General features: G+C 47.8%; 1 protein-coding gene across 1 annotated transcript in view; it reads right to left on the bottom strand.

Moving 5' to 3' along the window:
* The window catches only part of tsc22d1 (TSC22 domain family, member 1), a 31,532-nt gene extending 11,046 nt beyond the window's left edge, over positions 1-20,486 (bottom strand). Inside the window, exon 1 of the mRNA XM_028990776.1 lies at positions 17,777-20,486. Coding sequence (XP_028846609.1) covers positions 17,777-19,932 — 2,156 coding nt within the window. The 5' untranslated portion in view covers positions 19,933-20,486. The remainder of the gene's footprint in view (positions 1-17,776) is intronic.
* Between the last annotated feature and the right edge of the window lie 2,460 nt (positions 20,487-22,946).

Below are 22,946 nucleotides of genomic sequence, written 5' to 3'. Positions count from 1 at the left end.
TTACTTTATGGTCCGAGTGTAAACCATGGTGTGACATGATGACATTGATTCGAAGCGACGAGTCTCAGGACCCCCCTCCATCCGAATGAACGGTTTTCATTAGAACTGTTAATGATTAAAGCGGAGACTGATAAGCGGGTGTTAAGAATGTAGCTTTAACGTCAAATTAATCAAACGTGGCGCCCGGTTGAGTCATGTGCCAGCTGGATTAGACCCCGGTCCAGTTTATTTATGAGATGAACACATCTCACAAAAATTTTCCAAGAAAAAGAACCCAATTGTATTTTCGGTAAAAAAAAAAAAAAAAAAAAAAAAAAAAAAAAAAAAAAAAAATAGCCACTTAGTACCGTTTCAATGCACAAATTGGAAATAAAGCAAGTTATTTTTTTTTAGCATAAAGAGCAGTACAGAATAAAGAAATGCTGTCGTAAAGTAGCTCTCTCGTGTCCCTACTTCGGTGTCTAATTTAACATTCGGTGTCAGAGAGACCAGTATCCCTGATTACAGGCAGTTTACGTCAGGCGCAAAGCCGTGACACGCTTCTCTTTACCATAATCAGCCTTTAATCCCTGAGCCATTCCAGAGATGCAGCAGATGTAAACAAGGCCCTGCTGTGGGATATTTTGGGGACTCTTGGAAAGCCGAAGCGTACGTTCCAGTAGAAAAGCTACTAAAAGAAAGGATCGTAAGGACGAACTCGTTCAAGACCTTCATCTGCCTTCAGTCAGCAGGACGTGAATCTGATTAAAACAAAATGGCAATTTTCAATATAAACGGACATACAGTATATCGCGAATAAACACTTCACAATGTGTGTACCTTATTCTAATCTATGCATTATGATTAAATTAGTAGCTGCCAGCACTACTGCAACGTGCACCAATATGAACTGAAAAAAAAAACAAAAAAAAAAAAACACACCGGCCCTAATTTTCAAAGCAAGCGGACAGACACCACATGAACGGAGCATGTGCTAATGTGTCACATATCAAGTATGTGTTACAGAAAGAAGGAAAGACTGTGCGCTAATCGTCTGTATCTCTTCCAGTTAATACTGGCACTCTGCAAAACGTTATGGTGTTTTCAAGAATCTGCCAATATTCCCGACCTAGTAAATACCGAAGCTGATTTGTGTTTATGGGGCAGAAGACTGCCTGAAGGACAAGGTGATGGCTACCACTGTGAAGCTGAGGTCACACGAGCTGGGTATCAGGTTACCGCAGAGACAAACCAGGAGGAGGACAGGTTTACACCACTGCACTATTTATGTGCAAAATTCCACAAATACACGAATGGAATTGTTTTACTGGCTGACCAAACAAAAGAGCCATGGTACTATTTCATCAAAAGGGGATATAATGATGGAAAGGCAAAGCTCTTATACCGGACAGCAGAAACGTTCCCATGATGGGTTACAAATGCATTGTATTGTCAAGCATTAAGAATTTTATAGTTCAGTCAATTTTAGGAGGACTCATCTGGAGTTGCAACACAGGAAAAATGTTTGTGCCACAGCCTGAAGAACAATGAGGCATTATTTTGCAATTTTCTAATGAATATTGCTTCATTATTCAACAGCTTTTACAGATTTATCTCCAGACGTTATTTCATTTACACATTTTCCCAATCTGAATTTTTATATTATGTTTTAGTTATAGAGTTAGACCAAGAACCCCAAATTAACCACAGCCTACATGATTCATGGCAAATTAACATGCTCACTGCACAATACTTTGTTTAAATATTTTTTAGAAAATAATTATGTTTAGCAATATTTTAGTCAGTCAATGAAAACTGGATTTTAAAGTATTTTTTAGTAATGCAATTATATTGAACCCAGTCCACACAGTACAAGTACCTAGAACAGACAAAAACAGTCAACAACTTTAGTCAACCAGATTACATAATTAAAACAAGGTTATCTTATTAATATAATTATTGTTACCTTATAGACTCAAGAATACTCAACATCCATTCCAGACACAGAAAACTCTGATTTGTTGTTGTTTGACCATTCTTTTCCACTTCATTGTAAAGACAGTGAGTCCAAATAATCGCCTTGTCATTTTTTTTTTTACCAGCCATCTCCTCACCCATCTGAAATATCCAGAAATCTAAATAATTCTGCCATTGCACATTGCAGACTTGACTTCATTTGACGCATTTATGGCTCATCTTAATCCCATCAAAAAGGCTGGTGGACTAATGTCAACCAGGGTATCGGTGTGTATGAAGGAGGAATGCAGGAATTGCGAATGATGGTGAAATGAGAATCAAGACGCAGAAGGAAGAAACAGACAAAAGGGAGGGTGGTGAGTGGTGGTGGGCACCAGTAAACCCCCCGTAAAGGACTGTGCAAGCTGGTCTGCTGCCTCTTCACAGCACAGGTGGCACAGTGCATCTTGCCGTCATCCAGAGTAAGGCTGTGTGGGCATTTCTGATTCAGACTGGATTAAAGCCACTTACGCGGTCCGACGTCCTCCTAAAATGTCAAGTTCACCCACGTCTGACATTCCAAGTCCCTGCAGAAATCCAATTTAAGACTGTACTCCCCGCAGTACTCCACCTCATAAACTGGACAAATGACCCAGCTTCAAAAAATAAAGGCACGAGACGTTGTGAATAGAGGAAAACAAGATTCTTCTCTCCAGAAGCATTAGATATCACTGACCTTTCATTCGACACAGAGAGCACAACCAAAAAACATTTAAATCTCTACAGAGGGTCTTTCCAAAGGTCACCCTCACTGGTACGACACTCCACATGGGGTGTGCGGTCAGTTCATGACCTCACATCAGTCACGAACACCTTTCTGACATGAATCTGACATGAGTCTATCAGGCTTACAAATGCACCACCTTATCAAAATCACATTTATTCATGTTTGCCATTAGACATTTAGTCTGATCTACGTAAACGTACGCAGTTTATTACAAAGAAGGTTTATAAAATAGAAGATTTTTTTCATTAAAGCGTGTGGGGGTTGAATAATGGCCCATAAGGGCCACAAGATGAGGAGAGAGACTAAATACAATTGTCAGAAATTATAAAAATATAAAGACAGTTGTTCCTGGAGTGGTGAGCAGCTTTATCTTCCACATGCAGGTAAACTCATGCAGAGACAAGAAAAAAACAAAAAGGCAGAAAAATAAAAATCATTATGAAGGATTTTACATCATAAATAAATAAATAAAGCATTATAACATCTGCAGAAACAGTACAAGTTAGAGGCTGAATTCGTTTTATACACTCGGGAACTGACTGTTGCAACACCGCTGCAGTCATTCATCAGTCATTAAACTCGGGCCGCAGCAGCCTCACCCCTTTCCCTACCAAGTTCCGGTAAAGCTCCGCCCCCTCGCTCGCCATCAGGTGAGGGGGTCATACCTTCTCAGTCAACACCGCCGGTATCAGTTGCTGAACCACTGCAGAGATACTCAACACTAGCCAGGAAGTAAACAATCGACCGCAGCAGGCCGCACCCACACTGGCGTCTTTAATCTACACCTACGCCTGAAAGAAGCCTCCGGCCTCCAGGCAACCCCACTATAAGAATATGGTCTTTTCGCGGACAGAAATGATCACAAGCGAAGGATCAGGGTTTGTTGGTAAATGCGAATTGCAATATGCTGATCAGATGACATATTTGTTTCATGCTTGAACCATGACTGTTGCCAAAAGAATAAGAAGTAGAAATGAGGAAAAGCCCTTCCCACTGTGCTCCACGTGCACCTACATCATGAAGACAAGTGTTCGCCTGACCCCCATCTCCTCCCTGCCTACACACAGAATAATTAGATTCCAAGATATGACCGGCAGATATAGCTGCCGCAAAATAGAATCAAAAATAGTAATAAATAGTAATATGTAACTGTGCCTAATATAAAAAAAACAATACATGCTCCAGGTGAGAAGAGGTACAAAACACATGTTTTGGAGATCTGACGTGCTCCCGTGTTATTAATATGTATATGAATTTGCAGGGTGTTAATTATATTCAGCATTTCAGTGAAGTCAGCTTCTTCACGCGATGTGGGCCTGTGTGAATAATTTAACAGCTCAGCAGGAAGGGGCTGAGCACGCATGACAAGCGATTATATAAACACGCGTAATACGCAGCTACTGCAACAGCAACACCGCAGCGGCTCACTGGCACGCTCTGGTGGCTGTGCGGAGCGATGCAGCCCGCCACTCGAACCCCGAACTACACTGTTAACACAGAACAGATGGAGATCAGCAACAAACGCAGCCTAAACATAATACCATTTCAAAGGTCAAGGGTCATTTAGATACAAGTCCTTGTTTTTTTTTCCTGTTAAATATTAAATATTAAGGGTGGTAGTAGCCTAGTGGGTAACACACTCGCCTATGAACCAGAAGACCCGGGTTCAAATCCCGCTTACTACCATTGTGTCCCTGAGCAAGACACTTAACCCAAAGTTGTTCCGGGGGGCGGGGACTGTCCCTGTAACTACTGATTGTAAGTCGCTCTGCATAAGGGCGTCTGATAAATGCCATGAATGTAAATGTAAATAAAGCTTGTTGCTCTATATGTAATCGTGTTTTCAGAATCACAACTGTATGACGAGACAAATGCATTTGAGGGACATGATCCTGCCTACACCCTCCTTTAGAATTTTTTTGATGGTCTCTCAGCTATCTGGAAGTAGGTTACTACATTCTGAGCAGGCATTTTTTATTCGACAGTGTCAATATCAGATTAATATGGGTTAAACTGCTAATGTCAATATGGACTTAATATGAGATACTTTTTTATTTTAAAATAAATAAAAAAAATCTATTTTTATGTTGGACCTGGTCTGGACATATCAATATCAGTCCCTTTTTAGCTAGCTTTTTATTCTGAAAAATAAAAAAATGTTAATAAATGAATTCTGTTATGTTTTAAGCAAACATGTTACATTTCTAGAAAATCTATGATTTTCAAAGCAGGTTTTAAGAACAGCAAATTTGTTTGTTACCGGCAAGCCATCTTTAGCACCACTAGATGGAACTGTGAGATTGAAAAGTTCACCATGCAGTCAAATCCCCACTAGAATGGTAGTAGCCTAGTGGGTAACACACCTGCCTATGAACCAGAAGACCCAGGTTCAAATCCAACTCACTACCATTGTGTCCCTGAACAAGACACTTAATCCTGAGTGTCTCCAGGGGGGGGACTGTCCCTGTAACTACTGCTTGTGAATTGCTCTGGATAAGGGCGTAAATGATGTAAATCCATACAAAATGTAAAATGCCCTAAAGACAGGGGGGGACGATGTGTCAATATGAAGGGATATTCCAAAGTTTCATAAAAAAAAAAAAAATGAAGATGAAAATCAGATATACTACCATAAAACAAAAAGTTAATAGTATTGCTCGTAAAGAGCTGCTGGGGCTTCCTGCAGTAGCACCCAGTAAAGGCCAGCAGGGGGCAGCACGGACATGCATCTGCAGGCGATGAGCTCTGCACAAAGCCCAGGTGATGGCAGCTATTCCTCCACATAATGCCTCTCTCGTGTCTTGGCTAATGATAATATTACCCCTGACACCTACAGTTCCAAATTCCTGGCACAGCAAACAAAAGGTTCATTTTATATCTTAAGCCCCGCTCCGATTGACAGGGAAATCGGCTGTCTGGCGGCATTTAAGGACATTGCGGTCTTGAGCGTGGAGCAGCGCCGCTTTTGTGCAGCACTTTTGCTCAGATAATGAGTGAAGAAAACCTCGTTATATGCTGTGACTAATGATCTCAGACACAGTCGAATGTGACATGGCAGCACGCGTCACATTGGCATCGATCTTTATGAAAGGTGACACGAGGCTGCCGGACACACAGAAAATGACAATGAAGGATGAGAGAAAAGAAAAAAAGACATTTTTCAGGTGATCGCTGTAACAGCAGAGGGCCAAGGAACAGATTCAGGTAATAAAGAAAGAAAGAGATATGTAAACAAATAAATAAATACTACTGCTGACCGACAGAGATAAAAATGTTCTATTATTACAAAGTTTTGGTTTTGGGTGGGCCAAGCAACGGGTGACAGGCCGGGGCCAATAACGACAGAAAGGGCATTTACTGGTAGATAGCACACAATAGGAAAAAGAAAGAAAGTGAAGTGATCGTCATTGTGAAACACTGCAGCACAGCACACGATGACAACAAAATGTGTCCTCTGCTTTTAACCATCACCCTTAGTGAGCAGTGGGCAGCCATGACAGGCGCCCGGGGAGCAGTGTGTGGTGGCGGTGCTTTGATCAGTGGCACCTTGGTGGATCGAGATTCGTACCGGCAACCTTCTGATTTAGGGGGCCGCTACCTTAACCACCACCACTGCCGCTAATAGGGGTGTGTATTGGGAAAGAACTCACGATACGATACACATCATGATATATTGTGATATTGTACAAAAATAGAGCCGCTATACAAGATGCTGTGTACGATCTGCGTGGATCACATTACATTAATAATTCAGCCAAAACAACATAACTCAGAAATGAATTTTGTGTGTATGTATTGGACATCCCTGTATCGATATTTTCTAACACAACAGAAATATCAAATTTATCTAGTTCTAAAATATACTGCTAGGAATGGCTGAATGTGTCAAACATTATGTATACATAACGTATAAAGGCAGGCTCACGTGTGTGCACGCTCATATAAAAACATAAATACATACATACAGTACAGGCTGGACACACCTTCTCATTCAATGTGTTTTATTTTCATGACAATTTACGTTGGTAGATTCTCACTGAAGGCATCAAATCTATGAATGAACACATGTGGAGTTATGTACTTAACAAAAAGTGGAGACCTGGAGACCTCCACAGTCACCGGACCTGAACCCAGTCGAGATGGTTTGGGGTGAGCTGGACCGCAGAGTGAAGGCAAAGGGGCCAACAAGTGCTAAACACCTCTGGGAACTCCTTCAAGACTGTTGGAAAAGCATTTCAGGTGACGACCTCTTGAAGCTCATTGAGAGAATGCCAAGAGTGTGCAAAGCAGTAATCAGAGCAAAGAAACTAGAATATAAAACATGTTTTCACTTATTTCACCTTTTTGTGTTAAGTACAGGTGGGGGCATTTATATGGGTACACCTTAATAAAATGGGAATGGTTGGTGACATTGAACACATATAAGTGGTCAGACATGAGTGTCACATGACCCTCTTCCTATTACTAGGACACCACAAACAGGACGTTAATATCACCAACCATTCCCATTTTATTAAGGTGTATCCATATAAATGGCCCATCCTGTACATAACTCTGTTCATTCATAGTTTTGATGCCTTCAGTGAGAATCTACCAATGTCATGAAAATACACATTGAATGAGAAGGTGTCCAAACTTGTTCTGTATACACACACACACATCAGGTATGTTTAGATGATTCATGATCTCCATCAAGAATGGCACAGCCCCATCGTGTCCGACAGTAACCACTGCTCCATACAGTCAGCCTGTAGGAACGCGACGGGAAGAATGTCACTCAGCCTGACGCCATTTCCACAGACAAGACCGTACAGCTCCCCGTCTGTGGCCTCCGCAACCGCCGTGCACGCTCAATTACTAAACGCCGAATAATGCTAAAGATTCACCTGCCTGCGCCGTGATGGTCCTACATCACGTGGGGGCAATGACTCACGCCACAAAGCATCGATCTGGTGCTCGCGTTCAACCGCGGCCTGAATTACGAAGGCACCAGCATTTCACAACAGCAGCAGTTTCATTCCTTCTGCCTAGAACATTAATAAATAAATAACTGCAGTACTTTATGAAGGTTTTTACCATTTTTTTGCACCAAAAACGTCCTGAAAACCCTCAAACTGCCTGACCTGCTGGCGCGGTTACATAACCAGCTGGAGTTCTTCTTTTACAGGTTGGATGAACTACGAGGCCTTCCGATCGCCTCAGTCTAGTTTTTAAGCTGTCTGGAGCGCGTTGTACTCCTCCATGTCCAGGGAGGAAGACCTGACTCAACAGACATGTCCTCACGGGGCCAGTCCCTCATCCACAGAGCTCATTATCGGCCTAATGCCACGGCTGTCAATCACGTGCCGGCCCGGTGAATCAGAACTCAGCAGTCACACCCACCAGCAGGGCAACGGTTGCTAGATGACCACAGACACAAGGGACAGGACAACAAAACACACGTTCACAAAGTCAGTCAGTGGGAGGTCAGGGGTCACAGAAGTGGACCCAAAAAAAAGAAAAAAGGGAGAAGCAATTAATCGGTCTCCATGGAGATTCACCGACTGATCAAAGCCAGCAGGGCCCCTCCCCCTCGAGGGTTCTCCAAGCCTCCATATGTTCCTCACTCTCATTACAATAAAATCAACCTCATCAGAAACACCATGGCGAGGGAGCTGGGGGGCTGTGGTGACGATGGTGCGAACGCGGCGTTCACCGAGACGGCGCGTCGCTGACAGTGAGCGGTTACCCCACACTGACTCGCTCATGTTACCTGGGCGGATCGCTCAATGAACGGCCCCTGGACGGGGGACCAAAGGAAAGTTCTCCATCAATACTGCATGAATGTCACAGGATCCCAGTACGGTCCACCACAGCAGCTAAGAGTCCAACATGCACGTCCTTTACCTGCAGGACAAGCAGTGCGCCTGTACATCTATTTGACTCGTCTGAAGATGTGGAATAGGGTTGAGTAAACAGTAGCATGAAAATTCTATTTCAAATTTTATTCATCACATACACAGTCATACACGGTATTATATGCAGTGAAATGCTTTAGCATACAATAAATATTGTATGAAAGTGAAGTGATTGTCACACGTGATACACAGCAGCACAGCACACAGTGCACACAGTGAAATTTGTCCTCTGCATTTAACCCATCACCCTGAGTGAGCAGTGGGCAGCCATGACAGGCGCCCGGGGAGCAGTGTGTGGGGACGGTGCTTTGCTCAGTGGCACCTTGGCAGATCGGGATTCTGATTACGGGGCCGCTTCCTTAACCACTAGGCCACCACTGCCACAATACTTCCATTGGTTATACCATATATGTGTGAGAGAGTTTTTACAATAGGAACTCAAGTCGGGAATCACATGAAAAAATGTACTTATATTTAAATTATGGAATATAGTATTAAAAATGCAGTTTATTATGGTTTAAAACAGTTGTAGAATGTGGTATTTAGAACTTTCACATATACATATATCATGATCATATCCTAGAGTAACGCCCAGTAATAAGTAGAGCACTCCACTATATTTAAGATAAAATATTATTATGTTTGATTATGATATCATATCCCCCACATACTTGATCATTGTTTACAAACACAGTATTACAATATGATGCATTATGATCATTTTATTGACCCACCCTAGATATAGAATATCAGCCTGGCAGGAGATGTAGCTGGAAAAGTCAGTATCACCATCACAGATTTTCTGTGAACTGGTAATTAACGGCCCTTGCCGGACAGAAGCCGGCATGCTGGTGAGAAACGGCTACCAAGGGAGCCGCCCAACAAGCCCATTCTCTACCTACCCGGTTTACGACCTGGCACGCATTCAGCACGCCGCGCTATGAATGAGGACATAAACTGCTCCTCCTTGGATAAGCTGCAGTATTCAGACACAATGAAGCAGAAACCACAGCGCGACACGGGTGAACACCCGAAACAGGAAGTCGTGCCCCGGCCTCGGAGCTCGCATTTACTCTGTGCCATGATTCACACCAGGCTTATTACAGTCTGCAGGAAACAATTCATATGCAAACCACGCTTAAGCCAAAAAAGAAAAAACATAAAATATAATATAAAACTCATAAAAAGAAAGCAGTGTCTGTTTCCACACGGCAGAGAGGGGAAAAGGGGATCATAACGAGCCTTGTGGAAAATTAAACCATAATTCAAATGCGCTATCTTGGCAATATCCCTGGAAGTCACACAAGGATCCCTGGCCTGACCAAACAACCACAAAAAAAAGCAATAAGAGGCCAGCAGGTGAGGAAGGTGCCCTGAGGGGGACAAAAAAACCTGTCAGCGATATGAGCACCATGGAATTCTGGGGACATTGTCAGCCACACACAGCAGCCAGCTGAAGCCATTCATTGTTTTACCGGTTCCACAGTGTTGGAGCAGGCAAAGCTCATTTGCACAAGTGTGTGTGTGTGTGTATATGTGTATATATATATATATATATATATATATATATATATATATATATATATATATACACACACACACACACACACACACACACACACACACACACACACACACACACACACACACACACACACACACACACACACACACACACACAACGTATTTGAATGGGAAGATGACATATATAAATAAACACACACACACACACACACACACAAAAGCAGGGTTTTTTTTTTTTTAGATTGCATGTTAGATTGAACATTTATTATCAAAAATAAAATTGGCACAAAATTCTCAAACAATGATCTCAAACAATGAGCCACGACCAAAACCTAAGAACAAGAAACAAAACAACCAAATCCGATTTTTTCGTTTAAGTTGGCAATCGGCATGCACATGCGACCTAACCCCAGACCTGCAGGGTCACGGTTCTCATTCAGGGAAGCCCAAGAGTGGGGCGCCCGGGGCTCTGCTAACCCCAGCAAGTTACAGCAATAGGACTGGCGCTCTCAAAGCGCCCGGCGCAGCATCGCGGCAGCGAGGGCCAGTTGCACAACTCATTCCGGGAGCGCTGGCACGCAGTCGTGTCAGGGTGAAACAAAGACTCGGTGAGGGGGAGGCCAGGTGAAACAGAACGACTTCTCTGTGAGGCATCTCTTACGTAAACGGGCACACCTTCCATGACACAGCGAGCGCTGTCAGACTTAAATCACAGATGACAAGAGCTGGCAAAGAAACTTTGAATTCGTGTTGGCAGAATGACTTGGCAAAAATATATTTAAGTAAAAGTGCAGAAAAACAAGTGCTCAGAATGCTATACATAGAAAATACCTTTTATGATATGGATCTGCTTTAAAAACTGCAGCGCTGCGGAGCACACGGTGACAACAAAACCTGTCCTCTCCATTTAATCATCAACCTGGCGCCCGGAATCTGTTACGTCTGAAACATCAATTCCAACAATGTGCATCTGATGTGGTACAAACTCAAAATACATGAAAACATGAATCAATTTGCAACTGCTTTGATGCAAACATTGACTCATCCAACATTTGAATAATAGGGATATTCAATTTTTGTATATGTAATATGTAATCACTATAAATGTATTCCATTTCATCTCAAAGGCTGGAAATGATGTATCGTGAGGCGCAAGATCTGCAAGATCTTTACTTATTGATATGTATTCATCACTTTTTATTGGTGTATGATGAATACTCCACCTGCATGGAGTGTAACAGCAACTTGTAATGTAAGCAGAAGAAAAAGCCCTGCCAGTAACTGTACGATGAGACGGGGAGGAGGAAGAGGCCTTCAGCCCCCCCGACCCAGACGGCATGAGGCAGGGAGGCCTCGGTTCATGTGGTTCGCCAATCATTCATGTTTAATGGAGACAAACCTGAAGCATGAGGGCTTAGCGTTGCACCAAGGGAATTGGCCGCAGATTAGCTCGGGGACACATGGAGCCCGTTTCGAGGCCAGACAGGGAAATCCTCCAGCGAAAGAAGATGTGTAGCGCACATATGACCTGTACAGTATTTAAGCTTTAGTTTTAGTTAATATAGTTTCGTTTAGTGTGTGTGTGTATATATATATATATATATATATATATATTTTTTTATGATTGCACTATGGGGGGGTCTGTATTTCAATACACGGTATCCTGTGTACACTGTTGTACTGACACAATAAACTGGTCTTGAATCTGATTATCTACCTGCATGCTTGCTTTGGTAGTGGGCGTGGTCCCTATGACATTGCTCGCATGGAAACGGAGAAGGGAGGAGACAGGACTGCCGCAAGTAGGCTCGTCAAAAGCAGTCAGTCATCCTCACATGTTCATTGCAATCAAGATGGATAAGTAGACACTTTTACAGCGGACAACGTCTGGATCGGATTCGGCCACGCGTTTCACACTCCAGGATATTGTTCACGCTCCATTCAGGGTGGTAGAGTACACGGGAGACAGGCCAGGTTGTACACAGTACACTCCCGAAAGGCCCCCGGGCCACGTTTTAATGTGCCGCGTTGATCTGAACACGAGGCGCGGCCTGTCGGTTTTACAATGCGGCGATTCCCCAACTTTTCGTAAACGCTGGGCTCCGTCAGCAGGGCTAAACATAAACAGCCTGGAGTGTTCCATTCCGCGCCCGGACACCTCGCTGAGGAAGAACAGGACGTTGAGACGATCGATGCTGCTGCTTCAGCTCACATCTCCGGCAGTCCTGAGGGGGAAGTCTGCCTGGGGATTTTCGCAGCGAGCTCCGCCCCAAACCATTAAATCGCAACCCCCCCCCCCCCCCCCCCCCCCCCCCCCCCCCAAAAAAAAAGTATAGCAGAAAGCTGATTCCCAGTACAGGGGACAAGGCACGATACCTGAAGGGGACAGGAAACCCCCCTGGGTCTGCAGGGAGCTGCCATATTTTGGGATGAAGACACTGTTGGCTTCAGGACGGGGGGGGGGTGCGCTACAGCAGCCGGTCGCGCTGGCACAAAGGGCCGCGCCGACAGTCGGCCTGAAACAATGACTCGGTGCTAATGGCACTCGCCCACGGTGGCCCGGCGCGCTCATTCAGCCGCCACGCACACACACAGAAAGGGGGATTAACTTTAGACAAAAGTGAAGGGAAACAGACATAAACCCCGGTGCGGTGTCACGGCCAGAGCATACTCTAGCGGCTAGTGGAATGGGAGCTAATCTGACCGCACCAAATAAGCTGAACCAACGGAGAGCCAAAGGGAGCCGAGCACGCCAGTACTTTCACCAAAAAAAAAAAAAAAAGTTCATTTCCTGAGCCGATGAGCTTCATTCTTAAGATTCATGTGGTTTGGCAATCGTTCGTGTTTAATGGAGACCAAGCTGACGCATGAGGGCTTAGCGTTGCACCAAGAGCGGACGGTCGACCGCAGATTAGCCGCCGTATCGAGGCCAGACGGCGGAATCCTCCAGCGTACGTTCAGTACGTGGGGAGTTCTTGCTAACATCGTATCACATGGTAGTAGCCTAGTGGGTAACACACTCGCCTATGAACCAGAAATCCTGGTTTCAATCCCACTTACTACTATTGTGTCCCTGAGCAAGACACTTAACCCTGAGTGTCTCCAGGGCGGGACTGTAAGTCCCTCTGGATAAGGACATCTGATAAATTCCATAAAAAAAAATATCAGAATTCTCACACTGAAGTGCTGATTTTCTACCTGCATGCTTGTTTTGGAGGTGGGCGTGGTCCAGAGGTGACCGTGACAACGGAAGGAGACAGGACCGTGCCACAAATCAGAAGCACTCCATTCGGTGTGGGAGAGGGGTGGCAGTGGGGACAGGAGACGGGTCAGGTGGTTTTTAAAAAAAATAAAAAATAAAAAAGGAGGGGGGGTTGGGGGGGGGTAGTCCTTTGGTGCCGGAGTTGCTATTGTCTCCAGGTTGACCTCATTTCACGGCGCCCAAGGAAAGGGCGAAGGAAGCGTCAGACGGGCCACAAGTGCAATAGGACCACGTGCTGAACGCTGCACGGCCAGAACGAGGCATTCCCCAGTGGCCTGAAAATAGGAATGCCGACCCACCGTCCCGCAGGGGTAAACCAGAGGATATCCGGAATTAACCGTCTTACGCAGCACACGGGACCAAGAGCTGGACAGCAAGTCTGAAGACATGTGCTAAAAGTGGGAATCACAGAGGATCGCGTGAATACAATAAATCCCAATACTGTTGATTCTGCGACGTTCGACGCAGTCTGCCGCTCGTCTCACCCGCAGTCTGCAGACCATCTCCTGCACGCAACGCCAGGACGGTTTAGTGAAACGCATTTTGGACCATTGTTGGTTCAGATAAAGAGATGTATTATTTTTTTTCCCCAGACGCACCATCAAACATGCTTTATTGTTCCATGTCTGTACATGTCCACATGATCAAAGCAAGTTTTTTTTTTTTTTTTTTGAGAATTGTCCATTAATCTCTGGCAACAACAGACGTTCCCCCGACGATGGACCGGCACAAGTGCTCGCTTTGCATTCGGCCGGTTTCTCAATTTGGAGCCATACAGAGGAGGCATTGAACAGAGGTTCATTGAAAAGGGAGCGGATGAGAACATCCACACAGAAACAATTCACATTTATAGCACTTATCAGATGTCCTGATCCAGTCAATAATGACATTGTCTCCCTGAAGGACACAATGGTAATAAGTGGGGTTTCAACCTGGGTCTTCTGGTTCATAGCTGAATTACACACAAACACCACAGGAGCACAAAAGGGTGATCCTCTGAAAAATTAAACCAAAATGCTAATGCTATTTCGGTAATATTTGAAAGTTGGTTTTAACAAGTGAGACTAGGTTTCTGTGTCCCGCGATCACAGGGCCGGTTTTGAAACTTGATTGGCTTTTGGTCAGAACTTTCTATTGAACTACCCAGTAATACCCAGTCACAACAAGCACTACATACATGTTACACGTGTTCATAGTTCTCACCACTAGTTATGGGGGTAAAGGAACTCATCCAATCTGCTCTGAGAGCAAAATGCAACCTACTAAAATTAAAACCATTTGGAAGTGCAGATTCAGATTTCGTATCATAATCTCTGGTCAATAACATTTATTTCTAACCGGAAAGGTTTAATCACACGCGTGTAACTGTGCAGGAGACCCTGCACTCATGCTGTACCAAAATATTACTCAACAAAACACTGCTCACTGCAACAAGGGCGGGGCAAATCAGAGAGAGAAATTAAAAAGGGGGACCATGATGTCCTTTCCTCCCACCCACACGTACGCACAGCAGCTGTTAATGGAGACGTCGCCTTGGTCAACTATTTGGATGACTGAAGAGAAATGTGGTTCGGTTCTGCTTGCAGAACGCTGAATTCTCCAAGCTAGAATTTCTAAATGCCACTCAGAAAGGGAATGTTTCATTAAAGATCCCCTATTATGAAGATTTGACTTTGTGAGATCATTTGTCCGCGGAGATAGGGATAGGGTTTTGTTTTTAGCTCAGCTACACGAGACTCTGAAGGACCAGTGGGTGAATTTTACTTTTTTCTGGGAGAACGCAGACGCGACATGACTGAGCTAAACGGGAAGTGCTGATGACATCATTTCCGCAAATGCCTTCTATAGGCCGCTCTCCTCCTCATCAGCATTTAAAGCTACAGACACTAAAACGGTGCGTCCTGGGAAATCTCATTGTGGGACTGGATCGAAGTGGCTGAATTTTGGAAAGACACTTCAGATACAGTATTTGGGAACCACACTAAAACCTATTTAAAAAGCTATGAATATATAATACAGGACATTTAGTGATACTATAATCTAATGAAGCTGCTTACAAGGACACTACACCATGTTTCCTGTATTAGATTCTTCAAAACAGTGATACACTCTCCGTATCCTCCACAGAGTAGGCTAGAGAATGTAGTGCTCACACGATGACCTCTAATGTCTCGGTAACTTTGTCCCTTTGCAGACCTGTTAAGCGTGACCCACGTCAGGCAGCCCGGCGGCACAAATACGTGCCCAGCCTCGGACACCTTGCTATCAGCCCTGGCCTGAACTGGCTCAGCTGGAGCGTCTCCTCTCCCTCTCCGCTTCGCCGGGGAGATAATCTGCTTGATCTCCGCCACAAAGAGCGATTCATTGAGAACATCACGTGCAGATTACACCGGGGGAGCAAACGTGAGAATCATCCCCATCATTATCCTATATGAGCTTGCAAGTCAATACTATGACCTGAGAGCGTAAAAGCGCGAAGAGGAGGGGGGGGCGGTGAATTGCTGAGTAAGACGTGGAGGACGTGGAGCAAACCAGACGCTGAAAGCATTACCGACCGGAGTCCGACACCGCGAACGCGTTTAATCCTGCGCGGCTCCTTACTGTACAGAGTTCGTTTTTTTTTTTTAGTTTTTTTACGCCGACCCCCACCCCCCATAATCTGACCGGAGTGAACCAAGACCTGCTCTGAACTCCCTGCCGTACGAATGGTGGGTCTGGCTGGCTGGGCCGGGACAAAAGGGGAAACGCAGGGTCAATGGGAGAATAGCGGTCAGCCTGCGTGCATAATATTATTATTATTTGTGGGATTATAGTTTGTGGGATCAAGAAACGACCTGAAACGAACCTAGAACTCGCCCAACAATTAATAAGAACTAAATAGTTGTAAAATAGATTTAGAAAAATGTAATGTTAATGCTACAAAAGTCACACACACACACATACCACCATAACCATTCACATTACAGAACCACAAGTTTGGCTAAATGGTGTGGTTGCTAAACCTTACAAAAACGGAAATCTCGCAATTGCACTAAAAGTAATTCATAGCGCAGAAGTAAAGTGTGAAAAAGTGTGGGCAGTGGTGGCCTAGCGGTTAAGGAAGAGGCCCCGTAATCAGAAGTTTGCTGGTTCGAATTTCGATCCGCCAAGGTGACACTGAGCAAAGCACCGTCCCCACACACTGCTCCCCGGGCTGCCCACTGCTCACTCACGGTGATGGGTTAAATGCAGAAGACAAATTTCACTGTGTGCACCGTGTGCTGTGCTGCTGTGTATCACATGTGACAATCACTTCACTTTCACTTTACTTTCACTTCAAAAAGGCCCAGAATGACATAAAACGACATGACGCATGGTTCCGTAGGCCGCGTTTCGGCAGAAATGATGCCATGACTCAGATCTTGCCGCATCCGTATGGCAGCGCAACACCAGAGGTCGGCGGCGGAATCTGGCGGGTCGCAGCGTGACAAATCGAGTCCCGCGAGATAGGGCCAGCCGCCGACCGGTCAGCGCAGCGGCTACGCGCGGTAACTCGAGAGCGCGTAAACTATAAATGAAGGCGCGGGAGGTCCCTGGCCAGTTCCGTTACGGCATGAGTCCGTTTACCGAAGCCTGCTTATAAACCAGGTCACAATCAAAGCTGCATGTGACAACCTCTCGAATTAAAACGCATCGTATAAAAGGCATTAAAATAATATACATTTCTGAAGTAAATGGGAATCAAATTAATTAAAGAGAAAAAAAACGAATTAATTTACATTTCTTTTAAAAAGGCGTCTAAGCCAGCTCCAGGCTTTTAAAAGGCTGCGTCGTTCACGCCGCGGATTTCCCAGAATGCACGAACGATCAATAACCCCCGGCAGTGAGAGCGGCGGTCCGGGCGTGAAATGCCTCGTCACCGCAGCTCCCCACGCCGGACGGAGGCGGACGTCACCTCCAGCTGAGGTCTGCACCATTTTTAACCGATGGATCCGAGCCGGGCAGCAGCCGCTGCCTCCTGCTCGCGGCCTGGCACAGTCACTCAAACCCGGGCCACCACGCCGGCCAATCATGCGCAGACTTTAAATAAAAAAAAAAAAGAAAGAAAGGAAAAATGGCACAAAAGCAGAGGGCCTCGCACCCGAACAAAATGCAGAGTCACCGTTCATCATAAATTTATATTTATCAGACGTCCTTATCCAGAGCGACTTACAATCAGTAGTTACAGGGACAGTCCCCCCCGGAGACACTCAGGGTTAAGTGTCTTGCTCAGGGACACAATGGTAGTAAGTGGGATTCGAACCCGGGTCTTCTGGTTCATAGGCGAGTGTGTTACCCACTAGGCCACTACCAGGACGTCGTGTAGGACATGTAACGGGAGCCGCCACTGACCTGTCCTCCTCGCCGTCCTCGGGCAGGGTCTTCAGCAGGCCGCCGGGGGCGGTTAAGGCACTCATCCCGCCGCTGCCTTCAGGCGGCGCCGAGGGGCCCGCCGGCGCGGCGCAGTCACCCGCCGCCAGCTTGGGGAGAGAGAGCAGAGTCTGGTGCTGCAGGAGCAGGCGCTGGGCGTCCTGGAGCTGCGTGGCGGTCAGGGCGGGCAGAGCAGCATACAGGGCGCCGGACCCCGCCTCCCTGGTGCCGTTCTGCAGCTGGCCGGGCCGGGCGTCGCCGCGGGGGTTGGTTGGCGCGCTGGACGCGGCGGCGGAGGGGAGCTGCTGAGGCGGGTCGGCGGGTGCAGGCTGAGACGCCGGAGCGGATGCGGTCTGCGGCGTGACCCCGGCAGGGGACGTCTGGGCCATCTGGGGTGAGGACGTCTGCGGCTGCGCCGGCTGCAGGAGGCTCGTGGGGAGGGCCACCGGCTGCTGCTGTGACGGCACAACCATCTGGCCGTTGGCCGGCAGCGGCTGAGCTGACCCCTGCAGTGCCTGCTGGGCTTGACCGTATTCGGGCGGCAGGCCGGCCACTTGGCTAAAGGGAGTGACGTGTGCCGGCGTCACCGGGGCCGCTGCAGAGTAGCCGAGCTGCTGCATGGCGACTGGAAGCGCCTGTCCCGGGGTGGACTGTGCCGGCTGGGTGTAGCCGGGTAGCTGCTGCTTCTGAGCCACGGCAGGACCGACGGGGGACTGCAGGCTTCCGACGTTGGACGGGACCTGCTGTGGTTTGCCGACCGGCGCGGAGGACGCTCCGCCGGTCTTCAGATGGGCGTGGACCACATCCTGTGTGTTTGCCTGCGCGGCGCTCTGGAGGCCGGCCGGGGCCTCCTGATGCTGAACGGTCTCGCCGCTACCCGCGCTCTCGGCGTAATGGCTCAGCGCGCCGACCAACCCTCCACTCGCGCTCTCCGAACCCGCAGCCACGCTGTCGGGCGCGGCCTGCCGGACACTCTCCACTGCGCGACTGCCGGGGTTCTCCGGCGTAGCCGCGGGCTGGGGTTCCTTGTCGTAGAACTCGGCGCACGTCCACCGGCCCTTCTTAAAAGGCTCGGAGCTGGAGTCCAACTTGACGACCCGGAAACGGGAGCTGGCGGCGGCAGGAGGGGGTGGCGCCGGGGCCTGTGATGCCGGAAGCCCCCCGGCATGGGCACCGGTGCCGCCCGGGCCCGCGAGGCTGGGAGCCCCGACGCTAGCGGGTGGCACAGCAGCCCCGGCGTTGACCGTTCCACTTTGCTGCTGCACGGAGTTCACGGCGTGGCCGGTGGCAGAAAAGACCCTGCTGCCGGCACCGGTGCCCCCCACGCCGGGCCCACCGGCGGAGCTCGACTTATTGGTGCTGCCAGCATTAATCGGCGCAGGCTTGACATGATTAACGGCGGCACCTGAGACGGCAGAAAACGCTCCGGCGGAGGTTACCGGAGCAACTGCGGCGCCGGCGTTCTCCAGGAGAGCCCCGGCGCTTGAAGGCATCTTCTGAGTGACGTTCGGTGAAGCTCCGGGACCGGGGGCGACCACCGGCGATGCAAGCACGATACCTGACGGCGAGGCTGACGAGGGAGGCTGACGGTGGTGGTGATGATGATGATGGGCCTGATGGTGGACCGATCCGTTAACCATGGCGGCATGGACCAAAGGCTGGTTGGGAGACACGACTCCAGGTGTCTCTGCCTCGTGGAAATTGTTGAGCGTTTCCTCGGAGGAGCTCCTCTCGGGACCGCCCATGTCGGTGGCTCTGGACAGCGAGGCGTCCAGGATCTCCGAGGAGGACAGGTCCTCGGTGTGCGACTCGTCCAGGTCGTCGCAGCTCTCCGCGTCCTCCGTGATGCTGTAGGTGGTGCCGACCGAGACCTGCGCCGCGGTGACGCTGGTGATCTGGAAGCCGCTCTTCTTCTTCATCTGGGCGCCGGCGGAGGGCAGGGGCTGGATGTTGAGGGTGTGGGGAGGCTGCTGGCAGGCCGGGGCGGAAGACGGGGCGGGCGGGTGGGGCTGCATCAGCGACTGGTAGTCGTCGGCCGGCCGGCCAGGTGAAGCCCCGCCGCCCCTCCTCGGCACGATCGCCGGGTGCGCCGGTTCTCTGGCGCCGGGCGCCTCGCCGGCAGCGTCTGGGTGATGCATCTTGGAAGAACGCCGGGGTGGAGCCGCGAATCCTCTCCGCGACGGCCGCCGTGTTGACAGGGACAATATCAGAATCAATCGGAATGATGAACGTGTCGCGGACGTCTTCGCCGGGATTTTCTGGAGGGCCGCGGCTAGCTCGGCTCGGCTAGCTCGGGCTAACTCACCAGCCGGGGCTGGATGTGGTGCTAGCCGACCTGCTAACTGGCTAGCGCGGGCGGAGGCGCGTCACTCTTCCCGGCCTCTTTAAATAGCCGCCGGCGCTCCGGGTGCGACGGCGACCGCCGCAGCTACGCGCCTTCACCACGCTAACGCGGCGGCCGATCCGCGTCCAAAACGAGCGCACGGAGACGGTACCTCCATCGCTGCGCGGCCGTGCGGAGCGGCACAGTTCCCCGCAAACTCGACACCGCGTCGCCGCCTCACTCCATGTCGCGCGGTGTCCCCTTTGTTTTAAGTCCAACGCTCGCCGTCTCGCTCTCCCCCTCCGGTCCTGGTCGCCGGCCGCCTTCTTGTAACGTAGCCCCGCCGCTGTCGCCCTCGCCGCTCCGTGACGAGGCTGGAGGGGGAGGAGCGAGCGCGCGCATGCGCGCCGGCGCCGCGCGGCGGCCAGACATAAAGCGGGTCCGGGGAGGGGCCGACGTGTTCCGGAGACTGCCGATGTGGGGCCGAGCGGACACGAGCGCATTACGGCGGAGCGGCGGTCGTCTCCTGAATCAGGAACCAGGAACAATTCGTTCCATTATACTGCATCCGCTTTACTGCATAAAGCGACATAAGAATGTGTGTTGTCGTCCCAATAAAATGGCCTCTAGGGCCAGAACCAGTAAGAACATGCTGAAACACACAATGCCCCCAAACACTACACGTTTTATAGCTGGTAATATAAATTAAATTAACTTTTTATTCATATACTCAAATTCCCTCATTGCGTGTGTGTGTGTGTGTGTGTGTGTACCCAAAGCCAACTGTCTTTTATTTAGTAAATGTATCGAACATTTCAAATATTTTCATCAGCATACATTGATATATTTACATCCAGAACAGCACCTTATTAATTTCCTGGTTGTATATGTATATTGGTGTGTAAATCTATTCTAGTCTACTTATGAGACTGGAGATCTATCTGTTGGGTAGTTTTATACAGTGTTGTACTTTTAAAAAATTATATACTGATTTATTTGTCCTCATTTCATTTCATTCGGAGGAGCCATGTGGAACATGTACTGACCATAGATTTGTCCAAGTTCTAAACTGTATAAACTATAAACAACTGAGGAAAAGAAACACTTGTTCATCTGCCAATTACATCACAAATAGTTTAAATACAGGCTAAATACGACCAAAATATCAGCCACCAATGTGCTATTCAATCGCAAAAACTGTAAACAAAGTTTGTTCTTTTTGACAAAATAGCCACATTCAAAGAGGTCCCAGAGTTTTCTACAGACAGAATAGAGGCAGCAGCCAAACACATGTGTCTACTGACAATTACACCACATGCACAGGCTGTTAATGCAAAATGCAAAAAACAGCCTAAAGTTTCAGTGTTTGTACACACACACACACACACACACACCCACACACAAATAGAAAAAATGGACCAGGAATGGAGTTTCTAAAATAATTTATTTTTAGATACTGTTGTCTAGACAGAACAAGAACAAAGAGGTTCTAGGCGACAGACTTGGCCTATTTTATCATCTGCTGGAAGCTGCTTTTTCAGGCTTTTCAGAAAAAGAAACATTTTATAATTAAAAAAGTTAAAGAAGACCACCATGTCCAAACTTTCATGGACAATGTAGCTTCACAGTCAGATGGGCGTTCTAGATCTGAACGCCTCTATGTCTTTTCATGTTCCAGGGCATTCCGCTTTATCCTTGTTGCTTTGAGCACTGTGGTATTTGGACTCAGCGAGGATTCATATGATCTGATGGTCAAAAAGGGGCTTCAAAAACAATATAAACTGCATGATGCCGGGAAAAATACACCTGTAATGAAACCCGTATGAAAGAGGCCTGCATTCTTGATAGGCTCTTTAAATCTGTCCTGGACTGGATAGGTTATATTAATAAACAGGGAAGGCGCACGCACACCAGAAATGCCTCTTCATGCTGAGACTTGAAGACAAAAACAGGTGCTGTCTCTCCAGAACCAGCAGGGAGGGGTTGGGGAGGCTGAGGATGGGAAGCCCCGACTCTTCATAATGTCAGTGTCAAACACGCAGGGATCTATCCATTCCTCTTTTTTTTTTCCTGGCGGATTGTGTCCCATAAATATATATAAAAAAAAATGGGAACACTGAAATGAATATGTGGCCTTTTTATTTAAATGTATTTATTTTTTTTTGTGACTGACAGGCAACGTCCAGACCGGGCAAGCAGGCAGACAGGCTGTACCCATCCATACAAATGACCGAGGTAGAGAGCCAGCGAGAGCTGATTGCAATGTAAGCGTCTGGTGCTGTCAGCAGCTTTAAATCACACTGGCACTCCACAACAAAAAAACACTGAGCGCAATTGTGCTGCCTTACAATAAAGCTCAATTTATACACTGGAGCCTGCTTTCATTTTGTAAACACTTATTAAAACGGGCGTCTGGGAAACAGAAGGCCGCCATGGTTACGTCGTGGCTTCAAGAAAAGAGGAAAGAGGAGACGCTGGTAATTTGTACTCTTGTACATGCCTTGTTCAGCTCTGCCGTGGTTATCCGAGGGCCGAGATGTTTGCGCCGAGCGCCGGAGCCCCTGTTCCCCCCGGCATGGTCCTTGCCGGGAGGAGGTGGAATTCCTGAAACAACAAGGGGCTTACGGGAGGGACAAGATGGGGCCGATGTCCAGCCAGGCAGGCGAGCTGTCCCAGGCCTGGAGAGCCGGGGGGCCTGTGTCCACCCGGCCACCTTCTCACCAAGCACAGGCCAATGGAAACGGGTGTCACCCAGCCAGGATGCTAGGTTTATTTTTGTTGGACAGCCCGCCAAGCTGAAGAGCAGGAGTCTGTTGTTCTAGGACTAGT

Source organism: Denticeps clupeoides, chromosome 9, assembly GCF_900700375.1.
Source record: "Denticeps clupeoides chromosome 9, fDenClu1.1, whole genome shotgun sequence".
NCBI classification, from domain to species: domain Eukaryota; kingdom Metazoa; phylum Chordata; class Actinopteri; order Clupeiformes; family Denticipitidae; genus Denticeps; species Denticeps clupeoides.
This window is presented reverse-complemented; position numbering and strand designations above follow the sequence as displayed.